The 20,905-nt window shown below is 48.1% G+C and overlaps 1 protein-coding gene across 1 annotated transcript in view; it reads left to right on the forward strand.

The window, feature by feature from the left end:
• LOC122928797 (CXADR like membrane protein) overlaps positions 1–20,905 on the forward strand; it is a 128,173-nt gene that overhangs the window by 99,150 nt on the left and 8,118 nt on the right. The window contains exons 5-6 of the mRNA XM_044282025.1: positions 538–654; positions 5,676–5,817. Of these exons, the coding sequence (XP_044137960.1) occupies positions 538–654; positions 5,676–5,817 (259 nt within the window). The remainder of the gene's footprint in view (positions 1–537; positions 655–5,675; positions 5,818–20,905) is intronic.

Here is a 20,905-nt window from a genome sequence, read left to right on the forward strand (position 1 = left end):
ATTTACATCATGTACCTTTCTAGCAGGTCAGAGAAAAACATTTTTGCAGGAGTTCTTCTTTAAATGGGTTGTCCAAGTTAAAGTTAAATAAAAACTCAGGCAGCAGCTGTTAATGTTCTAAAACAGGGATCAGCAACCTTCGGCACTCCAGGTGTGGTGAAACTACGACTCCCAGCATGCACACTTGCTTGGCTCTTCTAAGAACTCCCACAGAAGTGAATGGAGCATGCTGAGAGTTGTAGTTTTACAACAGCTGGAGTGCCGGAGGTTGCTGACCCCTGGTCTAACACAACAAATGCAGCAATACTTACCACTTTTCTCCCCTGCCGTTTCTAGCATTGCCATCTTCATGGTGATGTTTTCTGCACACAGGTCACGTGCAGCCATTCACTGGCCTCAGCAGTATACGGCACATTAATATACTGGCACTGCACATCCCTTTTAATAGATAATGTCTGTCACAAATACTATAAATACATTTCCAAGTATAATTACAGCATCAAGTCTCATATACATTTTTCTTTCCTTATGCCTTAGTATACGCTCAGAAACTGTTAATGCAAAACGTCAGTAAAGCAGACAATGGCTCGTACCGCTGTACTGTATCAAATGACGCTGGGAAACGGATATGTGACTTACACCTGGCAGTAGAGAGTAAGTAAAAGTTTCAGAAAAGTGCAGTAGCTCACAGGAACAATGTTTACATTGTCAGCTATGTTAGTAACCACCGGTTAATATTAAGCAGATTGTACTTGTTTTAGTTTTATTCCTTAAAAGATCATCCCCATCCCAGATGGCTGAGATGGAAGTAACCCGGCGTAGGCGTAGTTACAATTGCCAAGAAGGAGGAGTTATGGGAGCGGCCAAGCAGGCTTCTCTCTGCTGTTTCTGTAATTCCCATAGGAGTTAATGGAAGTCACACAATCAGGACAGCACAGCGAACTAAGCTGTTACTACAACTTCAGAGGTACCAGAAACCAGAGCAGAGCACAGCTGGCTCACATGTTTCCATAACTCTGGCCACCCCCAGCCCTTCCTTACTTAGAGTTGTACAACTTCTTAAACCCATTATATTACTCATACACCCCAACTTTTGAAAAGCCCAAGGAGGGACAATATAACCGCGGCAGATTTTTATACTAAGCCACGTTTCTAGCTCCACCAAATATCTATACATGCCCAATATTGCCCTGTCTGTTTTGTGCCCCCACATAGTTGTTATCCCCCTTAGCACCCCCAACACCGTAGTTATGTCCCAGTAGTACCCCCTTCAGAATAGAATGAGCCTTAGTGCCCACATCCAGTAATTGCCCCCACACAGTAGTTATCATCCCCTTAGTGCCCCCACACAGTAGTTATTATCCCCTTAGTGCCCCCACACAGTAGTTATCCTCCCCTTAGTGCCCCCACAAAGTAGTTATCCCCCTTAGTTCCCCTTCACAATAGAGTTATCCATTAGTACCCTAACACAGTAGTTATGTCCAAGTAGTACCCCCTTCAGAATATAATTCCCTTTAGTGCCCACATACAGTTATTCCCCCTTAGTCCTCCTACACAGTAGTTATCCTCCCCTTAGTGCCCCCGTACAGTAGTTATTTTCCAGTAGTGTCCCCTCAAAGTAATTACGCCCCCTTAGTGGTCCCAGGCAGTAGTTCCCCTTTCACCATATAATTTCCCCATAGTGCCCCCTCATAGTAGGAATGACCTGTTAGTGCCTCCACAGTTAGCCCCTTTAATTCTCCCACACAGTAGTTATGCCACCTTAATGTCCCCACACAGTAGAATACTCACTCGTGCCCACATACAGTAGTTATTCACCTTAGTGCTTCCTCACATTAGTTATGCCAGCACAGTAAGAATGACCCCTTAGTGCTCCCCTTACAATAGTGTTGCCCTCTTAGTGCCATTGCAATATATATACAGTACAGACCAAAAGTTTGAACACACCTTCTCATTCAAAGAGTTTTCTTTATTTTCATGACTATGAAAATTGTAGCTTCACACTGAAGGCATCAAAACTATGAATTAACACATGTGGAATTATATACATAACTAAAAAGTGTGAAACAACTGAAAAAATGTCATATGTGAAATATGTCATATTCTAGGTTCTTCAAAGTAGCCACCTTTTGCTTTGATTACTGCTTTGCACACTCTTGGCATTCTCTTGATGAGCTTCAAGAGGTAGTCACCTGAAATGGTCTTCCAACAGTCTTGAAGGAGTTCCCAGAGATGCTTCGCACTTGTTGGCCCTTTTGCCTTCACTCTGCGGTCCAGCTCACCCCAAACCATCTCGATTGGGTTCAGGTCCGGTGACTGTGGAGGCCAGGTCATCTGGCGCAGCACCCCATTACTCTCCTTCATGGTCAAATAGCCCTTACACAGCCTGGAGGTGTGTTTGGGGTCATTGTCCTGTTGAAAAATAAATGATGGTCCAACTAAATGCAAACCGGATAAATAAATAAATAAACCCCCAACAGTGTCACCAGCAAAGCACCCCCATACCATCACACCTCCTTCTCCATGCTTCACGGTGGGAACCAGGCATGTAGAGTCCATCCGTTCACCTTTTCTGCGTCGCACAAAGACACGGTGGTTGGAACCAAAGATCTCAAATTTGGACTCATCAGACCAAAGCACAGATTTCCACTGGTCTAATGTCCATTCCTTGTGTTCTTTAGCCCAAACAAGTCTCTTCTGCTTGTTGCCTGTCCTTAGCAGTGGTTTCCTAGCAGATATTCTACCATGAAGGCCTGATTCACACAGTCTCCTCTTAACAGTTGTTCTAGAGATGTGTCTGCTGCTAGAACTCTGTGTGGCATTGACCTGGTCTCTAATCTGAGCTGCTGTTAACCTGCGATTTCTGAGGCTGGTGACTCGGATGAACTTATCCTCCGCAGCAGAGGTGACTCTTGGTCTTCCTTTCTTGGGGCGGTCCGCATGTGAGCCAGTTTCTTTGTAGCGCTTGATGGTTTTTGTGACTGCACTTGGGGACACTTTCAAAGTTTTCCCAATTTTTCAGACTGACTGACCTTCATTTCTTAAAGTAATGATGGCCACTCGTTTTTCTTTACTTAGCTGCTTTTTTCTTGCCATAATATAAATTCTAACAGTCTTCTCAGTAGGACTATCAGCTGTGTATCCACCTGACTTCTCCACAATGTAACTGATGGTCCCAACCACATTTATAAGGCAAGAAATCCCACTTATTAAACCTGACAGGGCACACCTGTGAAGTGAAAACCATTTCAGGTGACTACCTCTTGAAGCTCATCAAGAGAATGCCAAGAGTGTGCAAAGCAGCAATCAAAGCAAAAGGTGGCTACTTTGAAGAACCTAGAATATGACATATTTTCAGTTGTTTCACACTTTTTTGTTATGTATATATTTCCACATGTGTTAATTCATAGTTTTAATGCCTTCAGTGTGAATCTTCAATTTTCATAGTCATGAAAATAAAGAAAACTCTTTGAATGAGAAGGTGTGTCCAAACTTTTGGTCTGTACTGTATATATCTCCCACGTGGAGTGGTAATCACAATCTGCTTTCAGAGCCTCACTCGGCTCCAATTCACAATCACAGTACAAACTGCAAGACGTGTTAAAGATGCTTGATGAGCCAATCAAAATACTCACAATTCCACAGGTACCTGTGTACTTTCCAATTTTTTTATTATATATATATATATATATATATATATATATATCCATATAGCATAGACTCTCAGGCCACATTTCTTAGGAGAATGCAGTGCTAGTTTCCACCCAGTACTGCATGACGTTTCGGGGGTCACATCCCCTTACTCATGCGGACCAGTGGGATTTAAACATGTTTCTTAAATAGGCAGAGCTCACTGTATCATCTCATTAACCTTCACATGTTACGATATACAAAATGTAATATAACAGCATAGAAACAACAAAACATAGAAGCAGACCTATAAAAATACTCTAAAATTACATCTCATTTAACCCCTTTGGCTTTAATGTTTCCATTTTTGGAATCCACCTAGTCTCATGTTGCAACAATTTTCGTTTATTATATTCTTCTATTTTATGTGGCGTGACATATTCTAAAATGGTTCACCTCAATTCATTCCTCTTATGTCCCATTTCAAAACAGTGTTGCAATAATGTTACTTCATTCTGTTGGTTTTCTTTTTCGTTTCCGTTGGATTGTACGTCACAACATCATTTAATATTAGATTTGTGTTTATTTAGTCGAATCCTGACTTCTCAATTTGTTTGTCCAATGTACCATAAGTACATGGGCACCTAATCAAATGACAAAGGTAGCAAAATAGTGCATAGGGATTTCAAATCCCTGATAGAACTACAATGCATACAAGAAAGACAAGGGTATGTCTCTCTTATTCCCGTGGCTAAAAAAGTCTGCCTGTCTGTTTCTTGTTTTTAGTGAAATGACACAATGATCTATGCACATTTAAAGGCTATGTATACCTTTGGTGGCAATTTTTATGTTTGCATTTTACTACTTTTTAGCTAAGAATCATATTTTCAATTGGCCATTATTAAAAATATTGAGCCATTATGTCACAAAGGGTTAACAGTTTTTCTAACTGTGTGACTGGTACTTTCACTTTGTGCCGGTCATCTTATAAACCTTATCTCTAAATTACTAAGATGTCATAAACACTTACATAAGCCATATTCTTATCAGTAAGATAAGAACTGAGCTATAATGAGTGTTCATAATGTCAGAGAGCAGAGATAAGGAGCCCGTCAGCTCCCCAACTGACGGAAAAGAGAGAAAATCCAGAGGCTGCTTCTAGAGCATCTCAGCTCTGTACAGAATAAAGGACTCCATATTTTTATTGGATGGAGCAAACTTGTGTTTCAAGTTTGACGTACAAGGTTCGGGTTATCTAAAAATGGTGGTAGAGGAATCCATAACTGAATTCTTAGATAACCTGGACCTTGTACACCGAACTTGAAACACACGTTCGCTCAACACTAATAAAGACCAATTGAAAACTGATTTTTAGCTCAAAATGAGTATAATGCACTAATAACAAAATTGCTCCCAAAGGTGTACATAGCGTTCTCATAAGAAATGTGGCCTTCAAGCCTATGCTATCTGGATATATAAATAATAAAAAACTGGAAAGTACACAAGAACCTCCGGAGTATTTTTATTGGCTCACCAAGCATCTATAGACTTTAACACGTCTTAGTGGCATCTCACAATAATGAATCCACTTTAGTTTTAATAAAACAAAAAAGTAATATTCATCTAACTCTATTTCTCTGGTAAACGGAGCACATTAGTCCCTGGCGTGTGCTCTCTCCTGCTCAACACAACTGGTGCAATGAAGTCACTGCATCATGGCTGCCTGCAGGGGAGAGCACAAGCCTGCAAATGGTGGAGCAGGACGGCTACCTGCTTTATCTTTGTATTCAACTGTATGTGCATCCTCAGTACACAATCAGGACAGCGAAAAAAAATCCCAGACTTTCCTGCTGGATCCAGGACAGTTCAGAGGCCTGATATTACCCATTGTTCTCATCATGGGTTATATACAGACTGTGTTAAATTCCAACCACAGTTCAATTAGAAACAGCAAGATTATCATCAGACACATTTTATAAATGAGGAACAATATTAAATTATAATAAAACTATATTTCTGATCACTCTAAAAATTTTGTTTTGCAGCTCCAAGCAATGTGGCATTCCTGGCAGGGGTCACTTGTGGCTCTGTAGGTGGGGTGTTACTTCTACTTCTTATCTGCTGGTACTTGTTTCGAAAGAGAGAGCTCAAGAAACGGGAAGAAGATGAGTTCCTAAACGAAATTAAGTAATAATGGGGGAGAGAGAAATGCAATCTCCTATATTCTGACTGCATAGGGTTGAAAGTTGCTCTACTACAAATACTGTTAAAGTGTACCTGAATGTTCATGATAACTTTAATGAAACCTGTTCTAAATCTGCTGAAAATTATTTTTCCAATATGCTTTAATTATTTTGGTTTTCCTAGCTAAATAGGTGCCTGAGGTTCACTACTGTGTATGGGGGTACAGATTCACTGAATCCGCACTGTGCGTTGTACAGGCAAGGGCTCCATAGCACATTGCTCTCCTGCTTGTACCAGCGCTGCTCCTCTAAAAGCATGGCATAAATGTGTTCATCGGTACAGGTTATTGCAGCACGCCAGACCTGCAGGGTATGAGCGACAGTGAGGTCACGGTATGGGCAATCGAGGGTTACTCACTTTTTGGAGGACCCTGGGCAGGCATGCGGAAGTGAAGGAGAGGCAGACACTAGTTCCTCTGGGGCACACTCTGTAGATAGGGACCAGACCTGATGGTATGTGAGGTGCCCTGGATGTTGTAGGTGTTTTGAGTGCCTTAGGTAAGGTCCCTTAAAGGATCGTGACGCCAGTGCCTGTAATGGTGGCACACCGGTTTGTAGGAATAGTAATTGAGGTACACAGATTGTATGGTGAACCAAACGTTGCTTTACTTGGAAAACAGTCCAACTTTGTACAATCAATTACAGTTGTTAATGATGAAGCAGTCCCTTGAACAATACTTCACAAGCAGGTTTCCTTTCAATAATGGCAGGTATTAATCATGCAAGATACTTGGAGGGCAAACAGTTAATGCTTGGCAGTACAATGCTGCTCTATCCCCTCAGCTATTCTAGCTGGCTGGATCCCAAGGCCCGGATGCCTAATTGTTGGCTTTAATCCTTGGTATATAAATCCTTCCTCCAGTATAAACCCTTGCTCTTCACTTTACAGTACTTCTGCCCATTGGGTTACTTATCTGTACTTGGTTGTACAGGGAGTGCAGAATTATTAGGCAAGTTGTATTTTTGAGGATTAATTTTATTATTGAACAACAACCATGTTCTCAATGAACCCAAAAAACTCATTAATATCAAAGCTGAATATTTTTGGAAGTAGTTTTTAGTTTGTTTTTAGTTTTAGCTATTTTAGGGGGATATCTGTGTGTGCAGGTGACTATTACTATACATAATTATTAGGCAACTTAACAAAAAACTAATATATACCCATTTCAATTATTTATTTTTACCAGTGAAACCAATATAACATCTCAACATTCACAAATATACATTTCTGACATTCAAAAACAAAACAAAAACAAATCAGTGACCAATATAGCCACCTTTCTTTGCAAGGACACTCAAAAGCCTGCCATCCATGGATTCTGTCAGTGTTTTGATCTGTTCACCATCGACATTGCGTGCAGCAGCAACCACAGCCTCCCAGACACTGTTCAGAGAGGTGTACTGTTTTCATTCCTTGTAAATCTCACATTTGATGATGGAACACAGGTTCTAAATGGGGTTCAGATCAGGTGAACAAGGAGGCCATGTCATTAGATTTTCTTCTTTTATACCCTTTCTTGCCAGCCACGTTGTGGAGTACTTGGACGCGTGTGATGGAGCATTGTCCTGCATGAAAATCATGTTTTTCTTACCTTGCAGACTTCTTCCTGTACCACTGCTTGAAGAAGGTGTCTTCCAGAAACTGGCAGTAGGACTGGGAGTTGAGCTTGACTCCATCCTCAACCCAAAAAGGCCCCACATGCTCATCTTTGATGATACCAGCCCAAACCAGTACTCCACCTCCACCTTGCTGGCGTCTGAGTCAGACTGGAGCTCTCTGCCCTTTACCAATCCAGCCATCTGGCCCATCAAGACTCACTCTCATTTCATCAGTCCATAAAACCTTAGAAAAACCTCTTGAGATATTTCTTGGCCCAGTCTTGAAGTTTCAGCTTGTGTGTCTTGTTCAGTGGTGGTCGTCTTTCAGCCTTTCTTACCTTGGCCATGTCTCTGAGTATTGCACACCTTGTGCTTTTGGGCACTCCAGTGATGTTGCAGCTCTGAAATATGGCCAAACTGGTGGCAAGTGGCATCTTGGCAGCTGCACGCTTGACTTTTCTCAGTTCATGGGCAGTTATTTTGCGCCTTGGTTTTTCCACACGCTTCTTGCGACCCTGTTGACTATTTTGAATGAAACGCTTGATTGTTCGATGATCACGCTTCAGAAGCTTTGCAATTGTAAGATTGCTGCATCCCTCTGCAAGATATCTCACTATTTTTGACTTTTCTGAGCCTGTCAAGTCCTTCTTTTGACCCATTTTGCCAAAGGAAAGGAAGTTGCCTAATAATTATGCACACCTGATATAGGGTGTTGATGTCATTAGACCACACCCCTTCTCATTACAGAGATGCACATCACCTAATATGCTTAATTGGTAGTAGACTTTCGAGCCTATACAGCTTGGAGTAAGACAACATGCATAAAGAGGATGATGTGGTCAAAATACTCATTTGCCTAATAATTCTGCACGTAGTGTATTATCCTCGCTTGGTAGGGAAACTGCAGGTTGCTCCCAGGAGGTCCTCTCCTACTACTGGGGTGTCTCAACTGAGCTATGCTTAGCCTCAGGAGCTTCAGGCTGACGAGTTGACTCCTCTAGTCCCCTGGAATACACTCGGTCTCCAAGCAGGCTGTACTCCTTCTAGCCTCTTGGTGCAGCTAGAAACCAGGACTATCCAGCTGCATGTCAGGAGGAGGCCCTCAGCATATCCTGGCTGGTGCCTTCTCACTTCTGTCTCCACAGACTCCTGACTATGACCTAACCCCTCCCTGTCTGGGCCTGGACATTTATACTAGGGGCTACCTATCTCCCTCTAGTGTCTGGAATGTTTAATTACACCCAACTAGGCCTGATAAGCATTAACAGGGGGAACCAACATATGTAATACACACAGTAAATACATTACAATGCATGGATAAATATGATATCACTGTCCCTTGTGAGCAGAAGTAACACGTTACCCAATTGACCCTTGTGTAGTGCCCACTCCTACCTAGTGGGACACTACATACCCCCACGCTATGACGTTGCCCGTCCTCGGCGCAACCTGAAAGGGGCCCTGCCCAGCTGGATACTGCACCTGAAATAGAAAAATAATGCAAAGCAGGAAAATACCTCTACATTTGCGAAATACATAATATGTATACATCAGGCAGTTCCACAGGCTAAGGAGCAAGTTTGGTGAAAAGGGGCGTCGTTCTCTTCTCTCAGGATAATGTAAGGGAACAGGGGCGCTGACCTGGTGCAGCGTACCAGGGATACCAGGATTAGTCCATAATAAGCAAATTGTCCATAGAAAATGTAAAACATTAAATAACAATTCTTGGAGGCTCAAAGCAGATAAATGAGTCCGTACCCAGGTTTCATCTTGTAACACATTCAGTGAAAATGACAAGTATAATTTCGTATAAAGCAAGGCCGGAGGTATAAGATCACAGAGGCTCACATACGGTGGAGTCCATCTCTGGGCACATTTCCTTAAAATAGTTGCAAGATCTCAGAGGCTCATGTGCATTAGAGTCTATCCCTGGGCGCATTCCTTTAAAAATAGTAGCAAAATCTCAGAGGCTCATGTGCATTAGAGTCTATCCCTGGGTGCATTCCTTTTAATATTTACGTTGCATAATAAAAGTGACAGCACATAAAAATAGTCCACATTATTCAAATGACATATAGAAATAGGTGCTGCAATACCCTTAATCAACTTGAAAAGGGGGTTGAAGGGTTAAAGGTGCAACACACACAAATAGGCACAACTGGGTTTTTCACTCTGAGAAAGCAGGCAGGAGGTCCTGTAAACAAGATGGCCTTGCTACATTTGGTATTTCAGTGGTTTACCGCCTCCACTGAGCCGTGGGTAACTGGCAGCAGCATCAGAGGGCCAAAACAACAAAGGACTCCTGTCCTGGAAAGGGTTAATCCACTTTATTAGGGTCCCTTGGCAAAAGAAATCGAATAATGGCCTAGCAGGCCAATTCACAGGGGCATGTCATACCCACTTGGCATCACAGTGGTGCTCCCTGGCTCCATTTGTAGATTGGGCCTGTAAGGAGAGTCAACAGGCGGATGTGCCCACAACACAGTATTGGGGGGCAACTGCAGCATGAAAGGACCCCTAATAGGTATTGGCCCCATAGGCCTAGGGGTGATCATGGTTGCTGACCGCACCGGTGCAGGCATGACAATTGGAGGTTGCTGCACTGGCCTGGGTACCGCTGCCGCAAGTGGTCCGGTGGGTTCCTGGACAACTTTCTCTGCGCGTCGGTGCACAGCATAGGAGGACCTCACCGCAGGTGCTGACACTAAAGACGGCCGGCTGACAGGGGCAGGTACTCTCACCTCAGACCCGGAGACGTCTGTCATGGAACCATGAACCAGACGTACAACAAGAGATAAGTGGAAATAAGAAGGCTTTATTGAAAATCAAGCTGTAAGCAAAAGTCCAAACGGATGGCTAAACCGAAGCAGGGTCTTGCGTAGCCAGAGGTCAGGAACCAGAAGGGTAGTCAGACGAAGCCAGGATCAGGAACCAGCGGGGTAGTCAGACGAGGCCAGGATCAGGAACCAGAAGCAGCAGCAGTCTTAGAAGCATGTGAACACAGGAGGACCAAGCAAGGAACTGAAGCCACAGACCTCTTATATATATGAGCTAGGCATCCAGCTCCTCCCAGTGGGAAGGAGAAGCCGCAGGGTGGGAGGCTACAAGAAACCCAGAAACCAAGATGGCCGCCAGCACATGTCAAACGAAGGAGAACAGCAAGAAGGTAAGACCATGACAGTACCTCCCCCTCAAGGGCCCCTCCTCCGCGGAGTAAGGAACGGTTTCTGAGGGAAGCGTGCGTGGAAGGCTCGGAGCAAAGCAGGAGCATGGACATCTGCGGAGGGAACCCAGGAACGCTCCAAACCACGCCAATGGACCAAAAACTGCAACCGACCGCGGACCAGGCGTGAGTCCAGGATATTGCTCACCTCATATTCCTCACGATTGCCCACTTGGACCGGACGGGGCCGAGGAACCGAGGAAGTGAAACGATTACACACCAATGGCTTCAACAGGGAGACATGAAACACGTTGGAGATCCGCATGCCAGGAGGAAGCGCAAGGGCATAGGCTACCGGGTTTACCCTGCGAAGCACTCGGAAGGGACCAACAAAGCGAGGCGCCAGCTTGGGAGTGGGCACTCGAAGGTTGAGGTTGCGGGTGGACAACCATACACGGTCTCCGACCTGGTAGGAAGGAGCGGGCGCTCGTCTGCGATCAGCCTGGAGTCTCTGGCGCTGCGCAGAGACCTCAAGGGACCTCTGGATCTGTACCCAAGAAGCACGTAGGACGGAAAGGTGATCCTCCACAGCCGGAATATCCTGGGGAGAGAATACCTCCGGTAACACGGCAGGTTGGAACCCATAATTGGCCATTAAGGGAGACGTCCCAGAGGAAGAGTTCACCGCCGTGTTCCTGGCAAACTCAGCCCAAGGCAGGAGGTCAACCCAATTGTCTTGGTGATCGGAGACATAGCAACGAAGGAATTGCTCCAAGGCCTGATTGGATCGTTCTGCGGCCCCATTGGACTGAGGGTGGTAGGCCGAGGAGAAAGAGAGATGAATCCCCAACTGGGAGCAAAAGGCGCGCCAGAACCTGGACACAAACTGACTCCCCCGATCCGACACAATCTCCTTGGGCAAACCGTGCAACCGGAAGACCTCCCTGGCGAAAATCGTGGCCAACTCTTGTGCAGAGGGTAACTTCTTGAGAGGAACACAGTGGCACATTTTGGAAAACCGATCAACAATCATGAGAATGACCGTATGGCCTCGGGATGCAGGGAGGTCCACAATGAAATCCATCCCCAGGTGTGACCATGGGCGCTCCCCGGTGGCTATGGGTTGCAAAAGGCCCAACGGAAGGTGCCGAGGGGATTTACTCTGGGCACAAACGGAGCATGCCGCTACATATGCGGCGATGTCGGAACGTAGAGAAGGCCACCAGAACAGACTTGAAACAGCCCAGGACAGCTGATTCTTTCCAGGATGCCCCGCGGCCTTGGAGTTATGGTAGGTTCGCAACAACCGAGTGCGCAACTCCTCAGGCACAAAACATCTGCCGTTGGGTCTCCCAGAGGGAGCACCAGATTGAGCCGCCAAAATCTGCTCACCCAGGGGAGAGGTCAGGCTGGTGCGAATGGCGGCCAGGATCTGATTCGGAGGTATGACCGAAGTCGGAATCGACTCCTCCCCGGACAGCTCGGAGTACTGCCGTGATAAGGCATCCGCTCTGATGTTCTTGGAACCGGGTAGGTAGGAGACCACGTAATTAAAACGTGACAAGAACAGAGCCCATCTGGCCTGACGTGGTGTCAATCTCTTGGCCTCAGAAAGGTAGGTCAGATTCTTGTGGTCCGTCAGGATGAGAACCGGAACCACCGAACCCTCGGGCAAGTGCCTCCATTCTTTAAGGGCCTGCACGATGGCCAATAACTCCCTGTCACCAATCTGATAGTTGCACTCCGCGGAAGACAGTTTCCGGGAGTAAAACCCACAAGGAAGCAGAGGACCCTCTGGTGTTCTACGCTGAGACAGAAGGGCGCCTACTCCCGTCTCAGACGCGTCCACCTCGAGGACAAAGGGCAACCCAGGGTTGGGATGCGACAGAATCGGAGCCGACACAAAGGCGGACTTTAGAGCCTCAAAAGCTCGGATGGCCTCGAGCGGCCAGACCTGGAAATTACTGCCCTTCCTGGTCAGATCCGTGAGAGGCTTGGCTAGCATAGAAAAGTCCCTGATGAACTTCCGATAAAAATTGGCGAAGCCCAAAAAGCGCTGCAGGGCACGGAGACCACTGGGCTGGGGCCACTGTAAGACAGCCGAAACCTTCTCAGGATCCATGGAGAACCCCTCAGCGGAAATGATGTAACCTAAGAAGGTTACCTGGGATCGGTGAAATTCGCATTTCTCAAGCTTACCGAACAGCCTGTTCTCTCGTAACCGTTGCAACACTCGTCTGACATCCATAATGTGGGCCTCCATGGATTCAGAATATACCAAGATGTCATCCAAATAGACCACCACACACTGCTGCAACAGGTCACGGAAAACATCGTTGATGAATTCCTGGAAGACTGCAGGCGCATTGCACAACCCAAAGGGCATAACCAAGGATTCATAATGACCGGTCCTGGTGTTAAACGCGGTCTTCCACTCATCGCCCGCCTTGATCCTTACCAGGTTATATGCCGCCCTCAGGTCGAGTTTGGTAAAGACCGTGGCCCCTTTGAGGCGATCGAACAGCTCGGAAATCAAGGGTATCGGGTAAGTGTTCTTGATCGTGATGCGATTGAGACCCCTGTAATCGATGCAAGGCCTCAACTCACCTCCCTTCTTTTTCACAAAGAAAAATCCAGCCCCTGCCGGGGACGAGGATTTGCGAATGTGTCCGCGTGAAAGCGCCTCCCTCACGTACTCCTCCATGGCCTCATTCTCCGCTACCGACAGTGGATAGACTTTGCCACGAGGAGGAACGGCACCAGATTGTAACTCTATGGCACAATCGTATGGGCGGTGCGGAGGTAGGGCAACCGCGCGCACCTTATCGAATACATCCCGGTACTCTTCGTATTCAGGAGGCAACAGAGAGTCCGAGGAAGTACACAGCAACTTGACAGGCCCATGGATGCAACTAGCCCCACACTGCGGTGACCACGAGAGGATCTCGGCCGATCTCCAATCGAAAGTCGGATTATGCTTCTGGAGCCAGGGGTACCCCAAGACCACCGAGTAGTGTGGAGACGAAATCACCTGGAGACAGACCGACTCTCTGTGAACGGCACCAATGGCTATCCCCACTGGAAGGGTCTCATGAGTCACGTGTGGCGGCAGAAGGGGTCTGCCGTCTATCACCTCAAGAGCCAGTGGGGAACCTCGAGGCTGCAGAGGAATGGAATTGGCGGCAGCGAACACACTATCAATGAACAAACCACCAGCACCAGAGTCCACCAACGCCTGGGTCGTCACCGAGCCCCCGACCCAGGAGAGAACAACAGTGATCAGTGGTTTGTCAACACGGGAAACCGGGGACGAGGAGACTCCACCCAAGATCTGCCCCCGACAGGATCTCAGGTGCGAGCGTTTCCCGGATGGTTCGGACATGCCAACCGAAAATGCCCACCGAGACCACAGTACATGCATCGGCCCTCGCGTCTCCGGAGTACCCTCTCCCCCTCGGACAGGCGAGCAAACCCCAGCTGCATGGGTTCACCCCCAGACAAGTCATCCCCAGGAGGCGTGGGAGGAGAGGGAGGCACGGGTGGGACAGCAAACGTAGGCGCCAATCTGTTAGAAGGCCTCCGCAGGCTCTCCTTAAAGGAAGGTCTCTCCCTGAGTCTGGTGTCAATCAAAATCAGGAAAGAAATAAGAGACTCGAGCTCCACTGGTAGGTCCTTAGCTGCAACCTCATCCTTCAAGGCATCCGAGAGACCATGAGAGAAAGCAGCGACCAGAGCCTCATTATTCCAGCCCACCTCTGCTGCCAGGGTACGAAACTCAATGGCGTATTCAGCTACGGATCGTGAATCCTGTCTGATGGACATAAGGAGCTTCGCAGCAGAGGCAGCACGAGCCGGCACATCGAATACCTTCCGAAGAGAAGCAACAAAACCGGAAAACTCGGCAACCACCGGATTGTTGTTCTCCCATAAAGGGCTGGCCCAGGCCAAGGCCTTGTCCGAGAGCAGCGAGATCAAGAAGCCCACCTTTGATCTCTCAGTAGGAAAGGCATGTGGCAGCAACTCGAAATAAATGCCCACCTGGTTAAGGAAACCTCGGCACTGAGTTGGCTCTCCCCCAAAGCGCTGTGGAAGGGGGGCAGAACCGGTCATACCCCGAGACACCGCAGGCGCAGCAACAGGTGTCGGGGTAGACTCTGGCGCAACAACCGGAGCGGCAGTAGGAGCGGGCCCAGGAGCGACAACCGACCCATCGGCAACGGAAGCGAAATGAGCCGTGCGTTCAAGCAGGGTTTGCAACGCCACAGCGAACCGACCCAACAGGTGATCCTGCTGATCAAGTCTGGCAATCAGCGTAGGTAGCGAGGATGGCCCTGTACCGTCAGAATTCATGGCTTGGTCCTAATGTCATGGAACCATGAACCAGACGTACAACAAGAGATAAGTGGAAATAAGAAGGCTTTATTGAAAATCAAGCTGTAAGCAAAAGTCCAAACGGATGGCTAAACCGAAGCAGGGTCTTGCGTAGCCAGAGGTCAGGAACCAGAAGGGTAGTCAGACGAAGCCAGGATCAGGAACCAGCGGGGTAGTCAGACGAGGCCAGGATCAGGAACCAGAAGCAGCAGCAGTCTTAGAAGCATGTGAACACAGGAGGACCAAGCAAGGAACTGAAGCCACAGACCTCTTATATATATGAGCTAGGCATCCAGCTCCTCCCAGTGGGAAGGAGAAGCCGCAGGGTGGGAGGCTACAAGAAACCCAGAAACCAAGATGGCCGCCAGCACATGTCAAACGAAGGAGAACAGCAAGAAGGTAAGACCATGACAACGTCCGAGTCCTTAAGTCCACTTTCTTTCTGGTCAGGTGGAGTCCGGATCCTGGTGGAGGCAATCTGGCGCAGCTCACGCAATTTCTTCTCCAGCCGCACAATCTGGTCGTCCAGGCTTTCGGAGTCGGGATCGCTGTCCTCCGCTGTCGCCGCCGGCACTTGTGAAGTAGATGGCGCGTCCTGCGCAGCCGCTGCAGGTTCAGATGAGGCGTCCGCTTTCTTCCCTCTTCGGATGTTTTCCAGGGTAGCATCGAATCTCTCCGCATCTTCTAGTTCGCGGATGGTCTTCTCCCTGCGAGGCAGCTCAGGTGAGGGCCATGGGCTTACCCTCTTCTCCACCACTGTAGGTTGCCAAAAGACGTTCGGGCCAATGAAGGAGCCCCGTTCTTGGAAGGCATGATGGGCCGGTTCTGGAGAGCGCACAGGTTCGCGCTCGCAGCCAGTATGGTCCTCATCGATTTCCCAGTCCTCCGATTTCTTTTTAGGACGGGACACGGCAGTGGCGTAGGGGCCTCGCAGGCCCTCGGCAGGGGTGAACTCGACTTCCTCCCCCTCACGGAGGTTATGCAGATGCTCTGGGAGGTAACTCCGCTTGACGGACCTCCGATTCACATATAAGTCTCTGCCGGTAGTATAGTCTTTTATGAAACCGAAGCCTCGGTCCTTGTCAAATGCCACAACCAACCCCATTCTCCTCTCCAGGCGGGGTTGGGTGTCAGTGTGGCGCTCATGAACGGTCTTTGCCAGTTCTTCATAGTAGATCTTAGTCTTAGTCGTTTTCTTTATTGCGGCCTCCCGGATCTCTGCCATCAATGCTGACCACTTGAATGAGGGCTGGAAAAAGTCTCTCCAGGAGCCATAATAGGTCTCTGGTTGCGTCCTCGGTGGCGGGCAGGTGGGTCTCTCCAGTCCCGGAGAGTAGGCCGGTGGAGCGTCCTTTTGCTCTACACCAATAACATCCATTTGTAACAGATCAGGCGCGGACATCCCAGCAGAGCAGTCTTCACTCTTCAACATGCTCGATCCTTCTCTGGAGAGCGACAGGGTGGCGCCAACAATTTCAGACAGATCCTCCCATTGCACTGGGAGGCCGCCCCCCAGGTACTCCAGTATGGGGGAGGCGGAGTACATTTCTGCAGACATGCAAATGTCCAGACAGGGCGGTGGCGCGGACATATAGCCTTTCCCGCACTTTTCAGCAGAAGGCGCCAATTTTTACCGCCAATTTAGTATGAAGATGACGCAGCAATTAAATCCAGTCAGTTTAAGCGGCCATCTTTAAGCTAAATCGCTGTCTATTCACTGACAGCAAGCGGTGGCTTAAATAAGCAGCAAACAGTCCATACAATACTATCTTCACACCGCAAATTATCACAGTTCACTTTGGCCCAGCAATTTTCAATAAAGCAATTAGGGCTTGTCACTTTAAGGCAATTAACAGCACACAGTTTTTATATCCGCAATGGCGCAGGAATGATCGTATCCTGTTCGTGACGCCAATTTATGCAGCACGCCAGACCTGCAGGGTATGAGCGACAGTGAGGTCACGGTATGGGCAATCGAGGGTTACTCACTTTTTGGAGGACCCTGGGCAGGCATGCGACAGTGAAGGAGAGGCAGACACTAGTTCCTCTGGGGCACACTCTGTAGATAGGGACCAGACCTGATGGTATGTGAGGTGCCCTGGATGTTGTAGGTGTTTTGAGTGCCTTAGGTAAGGTCCCTTTAAGGATCGTGACGCCAGTGCCTGTAACGGTGGCACACCGGTTTCTAGGAATAGTAATTGAGGTACACAGATTGTATGGTGAACCAAACGTTGCTTTACTTGGAAAACAGTCCAACTTTGTACAATCAATTACAGTTGTTAATGATGATGCAGTCCCTTGAACAATACTTCACAAGCAGGTTTCCTTTCAATAATGGCAGGTATTAATCATGCAAGATACTTGGAGGGCAAACAGTTAATGCTTGGCAGTACAATGCTGCTCTATCCCCTCAGCTATTCTAGCTGGCTGGATCCCAAGGCCCGGATGCCTAATTGTTGGCTTTAATCCTTGGTATATAAATCCTTCCTCCAGTATAAACCCTTGGTCTTCACTTAACAGTACTTCTGCCCATCAGGTTACTTATCTGTACTTGGTTGTATTATCCTCGCTTGGTAGGGAAACTGCAGGTTGCTCCCAGGAGATCCTCTCCTACTACTGGGGTGTCTCAACTGAGCTATGCTTAGCCTCAGGAGCTTCAGGCTGACGAGGTAACTCCTCTAGTCCCCTGGAATGAACTCAGTCTCCAAGCAGGCTGTACTTCATCTAGCCTCTTGGTGCAGCTAGAAACCAGGACTATCCAGCTGCATGTCAGGAGGAGGCCCTCAGCATATCCTGGGCTGGTGCCTTCTCACTTCTGTCTCCACAGACTCCTGACTATGACCTAACCCCTCCCTGTCTGGGCCTGGACATTTATACTAGGGGCTCCCTATCTCCCTCTAGTGTCTGGAATGTTTAATTACACCCAACTAGGCCTGATAAGCATTAACAGGGGGAACCAACATATGTAATACACACAGTAAATACATTACAATGCATGGATAAATATAATATCACTGTCCCTTGTGAGCAGAAGTAACACGTTACCCAATTGACCCTTGTGTAGTGCCCACTCCTACCTAGTGGGACACTACACTATTAGCAGAGAGGAGCGAGTGCAGGGCACATAAGACATTGCTCTCCTGCTTGTGCCTGACATAGAACATCTAAGCCAGGCTTCAGCGGAACAGCGCTGATATAAGCAGGAGAGCAATGTGCTGTGGAGCTCCTGCCTGTACAGCACTCAGTGCGACCGCATGTGAATCCATATTCAATACACAGCAGTGTAAGGGTACTTTTACACTTGCGTTAAACTTTTCCGGTATTGAGTTCCGTCCTAGGGGCTCAATTCCGGATAAAAATTAATCAGTTTTATCCTAATGCATTCTGAATGGAGAGCAATCTGTTCAGTATTAATCTTCAGTTTAGTCACTGTAGATGCTGCGGTATTTTCTCCGTCCAAAATTCCGGATCACTTGCCGGAATGCTGGATCCGGCATTTTCCATTGAAATGCATTAATGCCGGATCCGGCCCCAAGTGTTCCAGAAAAACGGATCCGGTTTTGTGGTCTGCACATGCGCAGACCTTTTAACCACCTCCGGACCGCCTAACGCGTCCGGAAGGTGGTTGCTTTTCTCCTCCTGGACGCATCGGCGCGTCATCTCGCGAGACGCGAGATTTCCTGTGAACGCGCGCACACAGGCGCGCGCGCTCACAGGAACGGAAGGTAAGCGAGTGGATCTCCAGCCTGCCAGCGGCGATCGCTCGCTGGCAGGCTGGAGATCCGAATTTTTTAACCCCTAACAGGTATATTAGACGCTGTTTTCATAACAGCGTCTAATATACCTCCTACCTGGTCCTCTGGTGGTCCCTTTTGTTAGGATCGACCACCAGAGGACTCAGGTAGGTCAGTACAGTCCCACCAAACACCACACCACACTACACTACACTACACCCCCCCCCCCGGTCACTTATTAACCCCTTATAAACCCCTGATCACCCCATATAAACTCCCTGATCACCCCCCTGTCATTGATCACCGCCCTGTCATTGATCACCCCCCTGTCAGGCTCCGTTCAGACGTCCGCATGATTTTTACGGATCCGATCCATGTATCCATGGATCCGTAAAAATCATGCGGACGTCTGAATGGAGCCTTACAGGGGGGTGATCAATGACAGGCGGGTGATTACCCATATACACTCCCTGATCACCCCCTGTCATTGATCACCGCCCTGTCAGGCTCCATTCAGACGTCCGCATGATTTTTACGGATCCGATCCATGTATCCATGGATCCGTAAAAATCATGCGGACGTCTGAATGGAGCCTTACAGGGGGGGTGATCAGTGACAGGGGGGTGATCACCCTGATTACCCTGATCACCCCCTGTCATTGATAACCCCCCTGTAAGGCTCCATTCAGACGTCCGCATGCGTTCTGTGGATCCGATCCATGTATCCATGGATCCGTAAAAATCATGCGGACGTCTGAATGGAGCCTTACAGGGGGGGTGATCAGTGACAGGGGGGTGATCACCCTGATTACCCTGATCACCCCCTGTCATTGATAACCCCCCTGTAAGGCTCCATTCAGACGTCCGCATGCGTTCTGTGGATCCGATCCATGTATCCATGGATCCGTAAAAATCATGCGGACGTCTGAATGGAGCCTTACAGGGGGGGTGATCAGTGACAGGGGGGTGATCACCCTGATTACCCTGATCACCCCCTGTCATTGATAACCCCCCTGTAAGGCTCCATTCAGACGTCCGCATGCGTTTTGTGGATCCGATCCATGTATCCATGGATCCGTAAAAAATCATGCGGATGTCTGAATGGAGCCTTACAGGGGGGGTGATCAGTGACAGGGGGGTGATCACCCTGATTACCCTGATCACCCCCTGTCATTGATAACCCCCCTGTAAGGCTCCATTCAGACGTCCGCATGCGTTCTGTGGATCCGATCCATGTATCCATGGATCCGTAAAAATCATGCGGACGTCTGAATGGAGCCTTACAGGGGGGGTGATCAGTGACAGGGGGGTGATCACCCTGATTACCCTGATCACCCCCTGTCATTGATAACCCCCCTGTAAGGCTCCATTCAGACGTCCGCATGCGTTCTGTGGATCCGATCCATGTATCCATGGATCCGTAAAAATCATGCGGACGTCTGAATGGAGCCTTACAGGGGGGGTGATCAGTGACAGGGGGGTGATCACCCTGATTACCCTGATCACCCCCTGTCATTGATAACCCCCCTGTAAGGCTCCATTCAGACGTCCGCATGCGTTCTGTGGATCCGATCCATGTATCCATGGATCCGTAAAAATCATGCGGACGTCTGAATGGAGCCTTACAGGGGGGGTGATCAGTGACAGGGGGGTGATCACCCTGATTACCCTGATCACCCCCTGTCATTGATAACCCCCCTGTAAGGCTCCATTCAGACGTCCGCATGCGTTTTGTGGATCCGATCCATGTATCCATGGATCCGTAAAAAATCATGCGGATGTCTGAATGGAGCCTTACAGGGGGGGTGATCAGTGACAGGGGGGTGATCACCCTGATTACCCTGATCACCCCCTGTCATTGATAACCCCCCTGTAAGGCTCCATTCAGACGTCTGCATGCGTTCTGTGGATCAGATCCATGTATCCATGGATCCGTAAAAATCATGCGGACGTCTGAATGGAGCCTTACAGGGGGGGTGATCAGTGACAGGGGGTGATTACCCTGATCACCCCCTGTCATTGATTACCCCCCTGTAAGGCTCCATTCAGACGTCCGCATGCGTTCTGTGGATCCGATCCATGTATCCATGGATCCGTAAAAAATCATGCGGACGTCTGAATGGAGCCTTACAGGGGGGGTGATCAATGACAGGGGGGTGATCAGGG

This window comes from Bufo gargarizans, chromosome 2 (assembly GCF_014858855.1).
Source record: "Bufo gargarizans isolate SCDJY-AF-19 chromosome 2, ASM1485885v1, whole genome shotgun sequence".
Classification (NCBI taxonomy): Eukaryota; Metazoa; Chordata; class Amphibia; order Anura; family Bufonidae; genus Bufo; species Bufo gargarizans.